The following is a 12,668-nucleotide window of genomic DNA, read 5'->3' as shown; positions in this document are numbered from 1 at the left end:
GATGCTTTAGAAAGAGGTTTCACTGGAGGTAGGTACATCCTACCCCCTGCTTGTTGCAGCAGGAACAGAGAAGAGACCACCAACGATTTCCTTCTGGCCAAGTTCCATTGCCTGGAGCCCATCACAAACCTCACCACTGGGAATCTAGATGTTCTCAAATGTCAGCATTCAGGCTTTCGTGTGCTCTTTCTAGCACAAATCATCCCACCATTGAAATGTAAGGACTGACAATTACCATCTGCTAAGACTTTGTTTTCCCTTCTTCTCTTGGCTCGTTCCTTTGCATCCTTCTCCACAGATGCCAAGAAGGCCTCTGACAGCAGGGTAATTTCAGATATTAAAAAGGAAAATCCAAATACTATAATCAGTTATTTAGCTCAAATTCAGAAGAGTTACTTTAGAGTCACACGTATGCATATGCACACAGGCACACACACACGCACACACACAATTCTGAGGCAACTAAAATGACATTTTCTTAATTTGACATTAAATGGTAATCTGTGTGCTTTATTATTATACATGATGGCTATGACTGTGCTTCAAATTTGAATTATGTCTTTTTAAAAGAGTTTTTCTTTGAAGACAGATTTTTTTGTTCTGTTTAGCATAATGAGCTTCTGAGCTGAGCAACAGAGAAACTATCTGGATCCCTTGAACAGGGTAAATTGGATGATACAGAATAAATGAATTGAGTTTACAAAAGGTTGACCAACAGAAAATAGAGAAAAACCTCTCAGGGACGTTCGCGCTGACCACTAGTAACAGAATGGGATGTGATATCAGTAGGTTTTTGTTCACAGGTTGTTTGTAAGCCCAGAGGCAATAATTTAAAGGTCTGGGAGCTACACTCAATCAAAATTGGTCCTATATAAAGAATAAAAATTGGGAAGAGAGATGCTATCCTTACCTGAGTTTACTTCTCCGGCACTCTGTAGATGTAGGTTATCATAAAAACAAAGAAACAAATTTCAAAAACCACTCTCTAATTTATATGCATATAAACCAAGAAGGCAAATCAATTACAAACAAGAGGTCATTTCCTTTAACCATCAAAACTGAAGAGATCAGAATTCAGGGGGCTTGCTTTAAATCAGGAGACCTGATTATGGGCACAATTGCTATGGGACCGAGTCTGCAAAATAAGGCTGCCCAGGTCAAGAGACCTCAGCTGTGGCTTATGAGTTGGAAATGAGTTAGAATATATTACCTTAAAAGTACAGCTTAAATATATCACACAAGCTCAGGGGGTGGAGAGGCGAAGTTTTCATTAAAATAGATTCAAAGGGTTGTTCAAAGATAACCCAGAAAGATCAAAGGAAAAAAAATCGAATTTTATACTTTCTTATAAAAAATAAATCTAATGAATCTAAGAAACAAAAGACCATTTCAGCCTCGCCGGACAGTTTGAGATGAAACTACTGCCTTGGTGTAGGTCTTCTCACTGTCTGTACTTATATAACTTCTCAATAGAAAAAGAAACCTTCACAGCAGTTTGTGGAGGACTGATCACAGTCTTATTCAAGGTGGTCCTGCATTCATCCTCCTCCTGGTCTTCCTCCATAAGCAGTAGTCTCTTTTCTGTCTCCAGGACAGCGTTCTGTTGCACAACTGGGTCATCAGAATTCATCTCCTGAATTAAATTGGCTAGAGAAGAAATCAGATGTGACTTAATCAAACAAGATATTCAAAAGACTCTATTCACTAGAAAGGATGGTGCATAAAATGTATGGGAAAGATCTTAAAGAAAAAAAATAGCGCAATCAAAAGCAAAATAGAGCAAGCAGAACCAATGAGAAAAAATTAACATACATATATATATATATATATATATATATTTTTTTTTTTTTTTTGCCTAGAAAAAAGTTGCAGGTGAGTGTAGCTATTAGCTTTAAGGAACAGAGTGTTAAGCCATTATTCAATTCAACAATAATTTACGGAGAACTCATTATTAGATATTATGTTGATGTTATAGATAACAATGATGAATAAAAAAAGATCCATTTTTGAAGAGTTTATGAACTTGTGTGGGAGACAAACATGTAAGTATAGGCAGCTCCGAAATCACAAAACAACAGCCCTTAACCCTATCCTCACCTGTCTTCACTGTACTGCCTGTCCAGCTTAGATTCCATGGTCAATCACTTGGCAGTCATCCTGCCCACATACTCAACTCCCTTGCCCCACTATCCCACCTAACAGACAAAATTCCAGCTCTACATGATTTCAATTACCCAATTCTCTCAGTCTGTATTAGGAATGCTAAGTACTGAAGGAGACAGATAGATGCCTGGGGGACTGGTCCAAACTCAACTGGACCTTCAGTGATGCCTAGCAATCCTTGTTATCCTAGGCAAGATATCCTATCATTCCCCCAATGACTTTTAACAGTTTGTAATCTGAACCTGACCATCTCAAAAAGATGACCTTATTTATCAATTCAGAGGAGAGAGATGGCATCAACTTCCTGCCACTAAAACTACGAAACTGCCTATACCTACATCCATCCTTCCTTCCTACCAGGAAAAAGTGCCCATTCTTCAGTGAGGTTAGTCCCTTATCCTGGGCCCAGGAGTCCATCGTCATGTTTTGCATAATCAGGAACCCTGCATCACCAATTAATAATCCTATTGCACAATATTTTCAACCCATTCCATTCGACCAGCTTCTTCCTAAATGTATTTATGTACTTTAAATCTCTCCTAATGCTCTGTCTCCTCCCCTTCACAATGAAACTTCTTAAAGACATTTTCTTGTTCCAATTTCTTCATTTCCCACTGACTCTTCAAGGAAGTCTGAAATTTTTTAATTGTACAATATTTCAAGCATACAGAAAGTAATATAACATTTTTGTTTCTATGCCATTTATAAGTTAATGGTATCTTTTCTCCAGCATGTTTTAATGCTTAGTATTTGTATCATTTAGATTTTACTGCATCACACACCACGTCAAAACTTAGTGGTTTGAAACAAACCACCATTTTTGTGGCTTAGTTTACAATTCTCTAAGTCAACAATCTGAGCTGGATTCAGCTGGCCAGTTCTTCCAGTTTCAGCTGGACTCACACATATATCCATGGTCAACTGTCAGTCATCTAAGTGGCTCTGCTTTAGAAAGTCCGCTGGCTGTTGGCTTGAGAAATGCGAGCAACGAGGGGAAGTGTGTCTTACCTTCTCATGAGTGGCATGAGTGCAAGCCCCAATTCACATGCACTTTTCAAGCCTGTGTGTGTCATGTTTGCAAACATCCTGTTGGTCAAAGTGAGGCACATGGCCAACCAACCCAGATTTAAGGGGTAGAGAAATAGGCTCCACCCTTGATAGGAAGAAAGGAATTTGTAACCATTCTTGCAATCTATCAGAATATTTGTGTATACAATATTTAAACAATTTTTAAAAATAGTTGTATAAAATGTGCATTCGTTTGCAACTTACTTTTTTCTCTTAAGATGCTTTAGACATTTGTTCTTGATACATATGGTTCAGTTGATTCATTTAAACCATTATATATACCATAGTTAATCCATTCTCTTATTGATAGCCAGGTGGTTTTTAATTTTAGTTTTTTCTAAAGTAAATAAATGCTGAATTGAATACCTTTATTTACATATTTCCCTGTGCACTTATGTTACAAATCCTTCAGGATGTGGCTGCACCAATTTTTACTCCTACAAAAGTGTACAAGAGGGAGTTCCCATTCTTCTACATTCTTGTCATCACTTGCTAGGTTAAACTTTTTAATTGCTGTCAATGTAATGAATGGGAATGGTATTTCATTAATGTTTTAATATGTATTTTGCTGAATGTGATTGGAATTGAGCATCCTCTTACTGATTTGCACCCATTTGGATTTCTATGAAGAGCCTACTCCTATCCTTGGCCAATTTTCTATTGGGTCATTGTCTCTTTCTTACTAGTTAACATAATTTCTTTTCAAAAAAAAAAATTTTTTTTTAAGAGACAGTCTGGCTATGTTGTCCAGGCCGGATTTGAACTCCTGGGCTCAAGTGATACTCCTGCTTCAGCTTCCTGAGTAGCTAAGACTACAGGTACACACCACCATGCCTGGTTGATTTGATTGTGAAACAGGGGAGTTCTCTGATCCTCCTCGCAGGACATGTGACAGAGGTGTGGCTTGCCTGTTCAGTCACCACTACTACTCAAACCCCTGAGGGGAGGGGGAGACAAGTGCAGGAGCCCAACTGGGAGCATGTTACAGTGTGTCCTTTTAGCCCTGCCATCTGTGGACGACTTGAGTGTTAACCAGCTCGATGGATCCTCTGCCTTTTCACAAGGTTTTTTGTATCCTGAGGTTCTTTGTGTATCCGGAAGAACCGGGTCACACACAGGCTTGAAGGATGAATGTGGGGTTTTATTGAGTGGTGGAGGTGGCTTTCAGTGGGATGGATGGGGAACTGGAAGGGGGGATGGAATGGAAAGATGATCTTCCCCTGGAGCTTGGCCATCCAGGGGCCAAACTGCCCTCTGACTGCTCCCAGCCAAACTCCTCTCAGCGTTCAGACATTCCTCCTCTTTGCTCTGCTGTGTCATTCTGCCATTTGTCTGCTTGTGTCCTCATCTCCTCACCTGCTTGCCTGCTTCTGGAGCCTGCAGTTCAGGGTTTATATGAGCACAGGATAGGGGAGCATGGCGGGCCAAAAGGCAACTTTTTGGGCACAAAAACAGAAATGCCTGTTCCCACTTAGGGCTGCAGAACTCCAGGCCTGAAGGTGGGGTCTTTGCCAGGGAACCACCCTCTCCTACCCACTATTCCCGTCTCCTATCCTTATCAGTTGTATATTCTGGACTGGTTACATGTATTTCCAAGCATCTTCCCCTTGGGTATGCTTTGTCTTTTCATTTGTTTTTATGGAATATTTTGTTGAAGAGATTTTCTTTTTAATCTTAATGTGTTAAATATACCAATCGTTTCCTTTACAATTTAGGCCTTTTGTGTCAGTAAGGTTATAAATATACTATTTTATGGTATTTTATAAAAGTTTTAAAGTTTTTTTCTCATTAAGGTATGTAATTCACCTGGAGTTGACTTTCATGTAGGGCAGGAGCATTATTTGTTGAGAAGTCCCTGCCAGCAATGTGTCTCATCAGCCCTGTAATATGTGCGAGTCTGCTCCAGGCTCTGCATTCCTTTCCCCTGATTGTCTTTTCCAGCACCAAAACCTCCATGCATCGATTACTATGGCTTTATAATAAATCTTCAACATCAGCTAGGGAGAGTTGTCCTGTTTTTGTTTTGTTTTTGTTTTTGTTTTTGTTTTTCCTGCAGAGTTTTCTTGGCTCTTGCTGGTCCTTTGCTCTTCCATGTAAACTTTGGAATCAGCTTGCTGAATTTTAGTACATACTACTTTGGGGGTTTTGATTTAAATTGCATTTACTGTATAGAATATTTTAAAAATCGACATCTTTAACAAATAAGTCTTCCTATGATTAAATATGTCTCCATTTATTTAGCTCTTCTTTCATGTCTTTTAATTAACTTTTTTTATTGACTCAACTCCACACGTTATTCTTATTTCATTGTTTTTCTCCCTAATGTCCTTTTTCTATTCCAGGATCCCCTCCAGAACACTATATGACATTTAGTCATGTCTCCTTAGGCTTCTCTAGGCTGTGACCATTTCTCACCCTTTCCTTATTTTGATGACCATGATAGTTTTGAGTAGTACTGATCAGGTATTTCATAGAATACGTTGCAATTTGGGTTTATCTGGTATTTTTCTCATGGTTAGACTGGGTTACAGGATTTGGGGAAAAAGACCATGGCACATTATGGCATATCAAGGATGCATGCAATCAGCGTGATTTATCAGGAGGTTAACCTTGATCATCTGTCTGAAATTGTGTTTGTCAACCTTTTCCACTGTAAAGTTACTTTCTTCCCTCTCTTTCCATACTGTACTCTTCGGAAGCAAGTCACTAAATGTATCTCACATTTAAGGGGTAGAGATGCTCCATCTCCTTGAGGGAAGAGTCACTACATAAATTAGTTGGAATGGATTTACTGCTTTCAGGGTAAACACAAATTCCTTACCATGGTTTCCAAGGTCTTTCCTAATATGGCCCCTCCATATTCAGATTGGACTCTTCTCTCCTTGATCTCTTCTTTCCAGCTATATGGGGCTTTTTATTCTTTCACTTCCTCAAAAGCACCACACTCTTTCTTCACTCTTAGCTTTCCTGCCTCCTTACTTCCCACCCAGAATAGTCCCCTGTCATCTCCTCAGTGACCAACTCCTACTCACTCTTCACATTTTGCCTAAATCTCACTTCTTCAGGAAAACTTAATTTGATTTCTGTTATAGACTAAATTGCATCCCCCCTGCCAAATTCACATGTTGAAGCTATAACTCCTGGTAAGACTGTATTTGTAGACAGGGCCTTTAAAGAAGTAATTAATTATTGCCCTAATCCAATATGACTAGTGTCCTTATAAGAAGAGAAACACCAAATACATCCACACACAGAGAGATGACCACGTGAAGGTGCAGCGGGAAGGTGCCCATCCTCAAGCCAAGGAGAGAGGCCTCAGAAGAAACCAAACCTGCTCACACCCTGGTCTTAGATTTCTAAACTCCAGAACTCTAAGAAAATAAATTTTGTCATTTAAGCCAGCCAGCCTATTTTGTTACAGCAGCCCTAGCAAACTAATACAACCTTCCAAAGCTGGGTTAGATCCCTACACTTTATAATTCTCTCTGTGTCTCATATTGCACACTTGAAATTACTGTTTAATATCTGTTTTCTTCACCGGACTATTGAAACCATGAAAAGAGGTAATTCTTTGACTATATTCTCTAGGGCCTACCAACACTCAACACATAGCAAGAGCCCAAGAAGTAAATGTACAGAATCTATATACATGTGGCTACATAAATTTAAATTAATTGAAACAAGCCACATTTCAAACCTGGGCTGCAGCCATAAACACACAGAATCCTAACCACACAGAGTGGAGCTATAAGCCACATTTCAAATACTCAATAATCATGTGGCTAGTGGCTACCATAGTGGACAGTGAGGATTATGGCAAATTTTCATCATCACAGAAAGCTCTATTGTACAGCACTGGTATAAATGATAGCTGAATGAACTGTGAGTATCCATAAAAGTTAGCCAGGTTAAAAAAAAAAAGATGAAGAGGCAGTGGGAATGGCAAAGACCCAGTGCAGAGTGTGAAACACAGAGTATGTGTGGGGGAAACTATCAGCAGTTTATTGCTGCTCAAGCGTGAGGTAGGGAGATATGAGAGAGGTAAGGACAAGGTCATGGGAGGACTTAAGTCCTGATGAGAGCTTGGGATTTATTGTGACTGCAAAAGGAATCCAAGCAGAGAAGTGTCTGGGTCAGATTTGCATTTTAGATACATTACTCTGTGGGGAGTATAAACCTGGAGATAGGAAAAACAATCAGGGGGTTGTTGAAATAGTCTGGGTGAGAGGAACCAGAACAAAGGGAGGGTTGGAGAGGATGGCTCTCCAACCAAACTAGATGGCTAATTGGATGCAGGGTTATGAGGTGGGAGGAGTCCCAGATACTTGTAAATTTCTAGATGGTGGTGTCACCAACTGAGACCAGGATGAAGGGGAGGGTACGAGAAGCAGGTTTTATTTGGGAGGGGGAGAGCAAAGGGGAGGGAAAGAGATGATGCCTCAATTTTGGACACATTTAAGTTTGAGTTATTTGTGGGATACAGTAGGTACGACAGTGATCATAGAGGCAGAGGCTCAGAAAAGAAGGCTAAGTGTCCACGTAGATGTGGGGGTCATGAGCATACTGGTGGCAGGTAAAGCTACATGTTTAGACCAGCTGAAGAGAAAGGCAGCAGTGGGCCAAGGCCAGAGCTCCACGGAACAGCACTCAGGGATGAGCAGGCCCATGAGGCACACAAGGCATTATACATGTATCATTTATGATGCCACCCAAACTAGCTTTAAAACCAGTTGATTCTATAAACCCAGACAATCTGCTAGAAGCAGCAATTTCAACATATTTCTTGTATTTACTATGGAAGGTCTGTTTGCCTGTTGGTTGGTTTGTTTCTAGACTCAAACGAGCTCCCTGAACAGGGACTGACAGGTTTGGAAATTCCTGAAAGTGACCTGTGGGATCACAGTACATATTCTTTGAGATCCAACCTGTCTGAGCTTGGGAAAGGACTTTCTCATCTTGAGGGAGAGAAGGGAATGATGATCATAAGCCATCCATGTAATATGATGGATTCTAAAGGAAAGCCATTTGATTTTGCCTCTGCAGCTCTAAAACAGAAATGGCTCTACTCTAAAACGGGAGGAATCTCACACTGATCAATGAGGCTCTAGACCCTTGAAGGGAACAGCTAGGTTCATTGTCAGTGAGGAAACAGCAGCTCGTTTTGACCAGATTCCACAAAGAAGGATACAAAATATGGAGGAAAACCATCAGCCTGAATTCCTATCAGAATGTTAACAGTTTCTCTGATACCAATTAACAGCCAGAAAATACGGCCCCGAGGCTATAACTTGCCTCTCAATACCCTTCTGTTTAATTTCAATTACATTCTTTCCCTGAGAGTTACAAACCTGTCAAGCCACCCAGGAACTTAGAGTAATCACTTCCCTTTATCTACTCCACCTCTCTCAAGCAAAAATTAATTTATGATTTACTAGTACTTACTGATTTCATCCACATTTTTAAGAAATTTCTGCAGATCTTTCTCTTGATCAGCATCCATTGTGAACCGGAATCCCTAAGGGATGCAGCATAAATGATGAAATTAATAATAATAAAGCACTAAACAGAATGGTCAGGCTTATTAGCATTCTAAAACTAAGAGCCAAGTGATTATTTTTATGACAGTTTTGTTTATAAATGTCAATGAATAACAGTAGGGTGATCCGTTTCATTCCAACTGCTATTTAAGGCCAAGAGGCACTCATTTATGTGCGGCAATGCTTCCACAAAGCTTCCAGCCTTCCTTTCAGTGCAGAAAACGCTCTGCAAATAGTTCTTCCAAAGCTAACATCAATCCCGGCGATTTAGGGACCCGGCATGGAGATGAGGAGAGAGCAGATGACAGGTTGCCAAGGATAGAGAAATACACTAACTCCTGACTTTGATCATGACAGGCCGGTCTAGTCAGAAACTTAAATGTGGATGTGTGACAGGTAACAAACTTGGGGCAATTTGCATCCAAATGTCCATACCTGTTTAAAATACGCCTTTGGCTTGTTTCTGAAGAGTGAAGAAAGGGTACAAATTGGCTGAAGGGATTAGAACATGATGTTACCATGCTCACCAGCGTCTCTTCTGCTCTAGGTACCTTAGACATTATTTTATAGTTGTTTTTGTGTGAGAAGGCTCCGTGGTCTACCCAGCGGTACTTAGTGCTTCATCCACAGATCATAAAAATTATCAGAAAGCTTGTTAAATATACAGCTTCCTCAGCCGTAGCCCGAGATTTCGAGTCAGTAAACCCGGGACAGTGCCCAGCCACGAATGTAGATTTTAAACCCGTTCCAGGTGATTCTGATTTACGGCCAGGTTTCATAGTAGTGTAACATGATTCTAACACGTAATCTGCCACGAACAAACTGCGAGTGATTTAATCTGAGTCTGGGTGTCCTTATCTCCACCAGTTACAAGCTGTGTGATTCTGGCTAAAGTCACAACCTCTCCGAGCCTCAGAGTCCTCACCCATACTATGGGAAGGTTAGAGAGAAACCACGAGGACACTTTGGGGACTGATGTAAAGCACCAGGCACGCGACGAGCGCTCACTGTGAAGCACCCTTACCTATATAAAACGGGGTGGGGTTGCGGCTTAACTGAATGATCGGTAGGGTTTCTTCCAGGTCAAATCTTTTCAACTCCCAAGGAACAGAGGCCCAGTCCAGTGAATTAACCTGCCCAACGGTATGAGGGTTAGAAGGCAGGCACGCGGGTGCAGGGACAGGAGACAACCCCTGTCTCCCAGGGCATGGATCTCAGGGTCCTCACTGCCTGGCCAGTGTCACCCCCACGCTAGAGTGAGAGGGCCAGAGCCAGGTGACGGCGAAGCGACGCCGCCCTCGGTGTTTCACTGGGTAGGGCTGCAGCAGCGGGGGCCTGTGCCCGAGCCCCGCGCCGAGCCCGCCCCAGACGCGCGCTGCCCGCCGGGCGCAAAGAGGCCAGGCCGCCCGCACTGTTGCCCGGCAACCGCTCCCCGGCGTCCGCAGGCCCGGGGCCCTCCAAGCAGGTCCCAGACCGCAGCCGAGACCTTCCCATGCTCTGGGGCCCAAAGCAGCGTCCTCTGCTCGGCTCTGAAGGCCAGTCCAGACCAGCTCCCACGGGGTATTCGGGACACCCCGCAGCACCAACCTGACTCGCTCAGCTTTGGACAGGAAATGGCGCAGCGACTGGCCTAGGCCGGGGCGGGGCCAGGAGCCAGGGGCCCCGGGGCGGGACCCAGGGCGGGGTCAAAGGCCGGGGGGCGGGACCGGGGGCGGAACCGGGGACGGGCGTGGGCCCGCGATCACCACCCTAGAGCTCTAGCTCCGGAGCGCGCCAAGTTCAAGGCCAAAGTCGAGGTTGGGATGCCCGATGCCTGGCGCGGGGAGACGGAGGAAGCAAAGTGCTGGTCTCTAAAGCAGCGCCTGCTGCTCGCCTTTTTTCTCCTGAAGAGGGGGTGTCTCACTCCCATTAGCTTAATATCCTTGCCCAAAATGTAAAGTCTCCAGTGTAGTTGTGAATCCGGTTTTGTTCATTGATAAATGTGTGAGTTAGAAGATTTACACATTTATCCTTAGGAGAATTATTTGAGTAACCTTTTTAATCCTCAGTTTTCTCATCTATGAAATGGAGAAATGGCACTTTCTCATACGGTTCATGGTTAAAGTTCTGTAATGGCCCAACAGATTCACCTTGCTCACTGCCTAAACAGAGTTGATTTATCAAGACAGAGGAATTGCAATAAAGAAAGAGTAATTCACACACGGCTGGCTGTGAGGGATACTGGAGTCTTATTACTCAAATCAGTCTTTCCAGCTTTCAGGGATCAGAGTTTTAAAGGATAATTTGGTGGGTAGGGGTCAGTGAGTCAGGAGTGCTGACTGGTAGGATAGGAGATGAAATCACAGGGAGTCAAAGCTGTCCTCTTGTGCTGAATCAGTTCCTAGGTGGGGGCCATAAGACCAGATGAGCCATTTTATCCATCTGGGTGGTGCCAGCTGATCCATCGAGTGCAGTGTCTGTCAAATATCTTAAGCAATGATCTTAGGTTTTACAATAGTTTATGTTATCCCCAGGAGCAATTTGAGGAGGTTTAGAATCTAGCAGCCTCTAGCTGCATAACTCCTAAACCATAATTTATAATTTTGTGGCTCATTTGTTAGTCCCGAAAAGGCAGTCTAATCCCCAGGCAAGAAGCGGGTTTGCTTGGGAAAGAGCTGGTATTGTCTTTGTTTCAAAGCTAAACTGTAAACTAAGTTTCTCCCAAAGTTAGTTTGGCCTATGCCTGGAAATGAACAAAGACAGCTTGGAGATGAGCAGCAAGATGGAGTCAGTTAGGTCAGATCCCTTTCACTATCTCAGTTATAATTTTGCAATGGCGGTTTCAGTGCCTGGTACCTAGTCAGTAGGAACGGGTGGCAGACAACATCCAGAGAATCGTAGTAGGGTTTAGAGCAGAATGAGCTAATGGGCACATTCATTCACGCCCCAAATACGTGCACACAGCCCTAAAGAAATTTCAGTCTGTTTTTCTAAACAAAATCTCAGAGTATTATGTGCAGGGTTACCAATGGAAAAAAAGCAGGTTTTGAGGAAACTTGAGCTTAAGTTCATGGTCAGAAACACCTGGAACTTCTTGGCAAATGAGTGCTTTATGGAAACCTGTTTAGTAGGGAACAAGGGGCCCCTAGACATGGAATTCGTCAGAGGGGAGAGGGATCCAGGCATGGCCAGCTAGCTCTAATGTTGATTCCAAGTACAGCATGTTGACTCTCTTGTGGCCTAGGCCCCATAGGATGCATGCTTGTGTCCTGTAGAGAACAGAAGAGCTGTTTGACTGAAGTCTCTATGATGTATTGGTCCACATGCCATCCTGCTTGGGTACCCCCCAATGCAGCATAACACAAAGGGGCCAGGGATGTTCTGCTCCTCTTGGCAGCTGAACAGGTACAGCATCAGCAGAGTGAGACTTTTCGCTCATCGGCTGCAACAGGAGACCTGGGGGTCCCAGCAGGACATGGTCACAGTGGCTATCCCAAGGGACTGAGGTGCCTCAGGAGAAGTAGCAGGGAGTGTAGGTGCCTGGCAGGAGCAAGGACGTTGATGAGCACAGGCCAGGGATCCTCAGAAAGATATGGGGTATTTTACAGTGACCTTCCAGCCTATGGGAATTGATGGAGACAAGAACCAGTGATGTTTTGGTTATCACCATTAGTATCATCCCATTTTCCTCTTGCTTGTGAGGCCTTGAACACATGAAGGCTATATGCCTATGGTCCCCAAACTCAGGATGTTTCTTATCACTTTGAGGCCAATTGTTCCAAATCACTTACTTCCTATCCTACTACTCTCTTCACTAAACTCCTTTCCTATGTTCCAGAGGTATCTGCTCACAACTGACTGTACCACATAACCATTCACTCACATATTCGTTCAGCAAATGTGAGTGGTCTATAGTGTGCT

The 12,668-nt window shown here is 42.9% G+C and overlaps 1 protein-coding gene across 1 annotated transcript in view; it reads right to left on the bottom strand.

Moving 5' to 3' along the window:
* Nucleotides 1–10,386, bottom strand: part of TTC12 (tetratricopeptide repeat domain 12) — a 52,045-nt gene extending 41,659 nt beyond the window's left edge. The window contains exons 1-5 of the mRNA XM_077964296.1: nucleotides 9,793–10,386; nucleotides 8,674–8,746; nucleotides 1,484–1,647; nucleotides 911–932; nucleotides 236–313 (exon numbers count right to left, since the gene is read on the bottom strand). Coding sequence (XP_077820422.1) covers nucleotides 236–313; nucleotides 911–932; nucleotides 1,484–1,647; nucleotides 8,674–8,731 — 322 coding nt within the window. The 5' untranslated portion in view covers nucleotides 8,732–8,746; nucleotides 9,793–10,386. The remainder of the gene's footprint in view (nucleotides 1–235; nucleotides 314–910; nucleotides 933–1,483; nucleotides 1,648–8,673; nucleotides 8,747–9,792) is intronic.
* Nucleotides 10,387–12,668: the final 2,282 nt, after the last annotated feature.

Source organism: Macaca mulatta, chromosome 14, assembly GCF_049350105.2.
Source record: "Macaca mulatta isolate MMU2019108-1 chromosome 14, T2T-MMU8v2.0, whole genome shotgun sequence".
In the NCBI taxonomy this organism is placed as follows: domain Eukaryota; kingdom Metazoa; phylum Chordata; class Mammalia; order Primates; family Cercopithecidae; genus Macaca; species Macaca mulatta.
The sequence above is the reverse complement of the archived record's forward strand: the minus strand, read 5'-3'. Positions and strand labels throughout refer to the sequence as shown.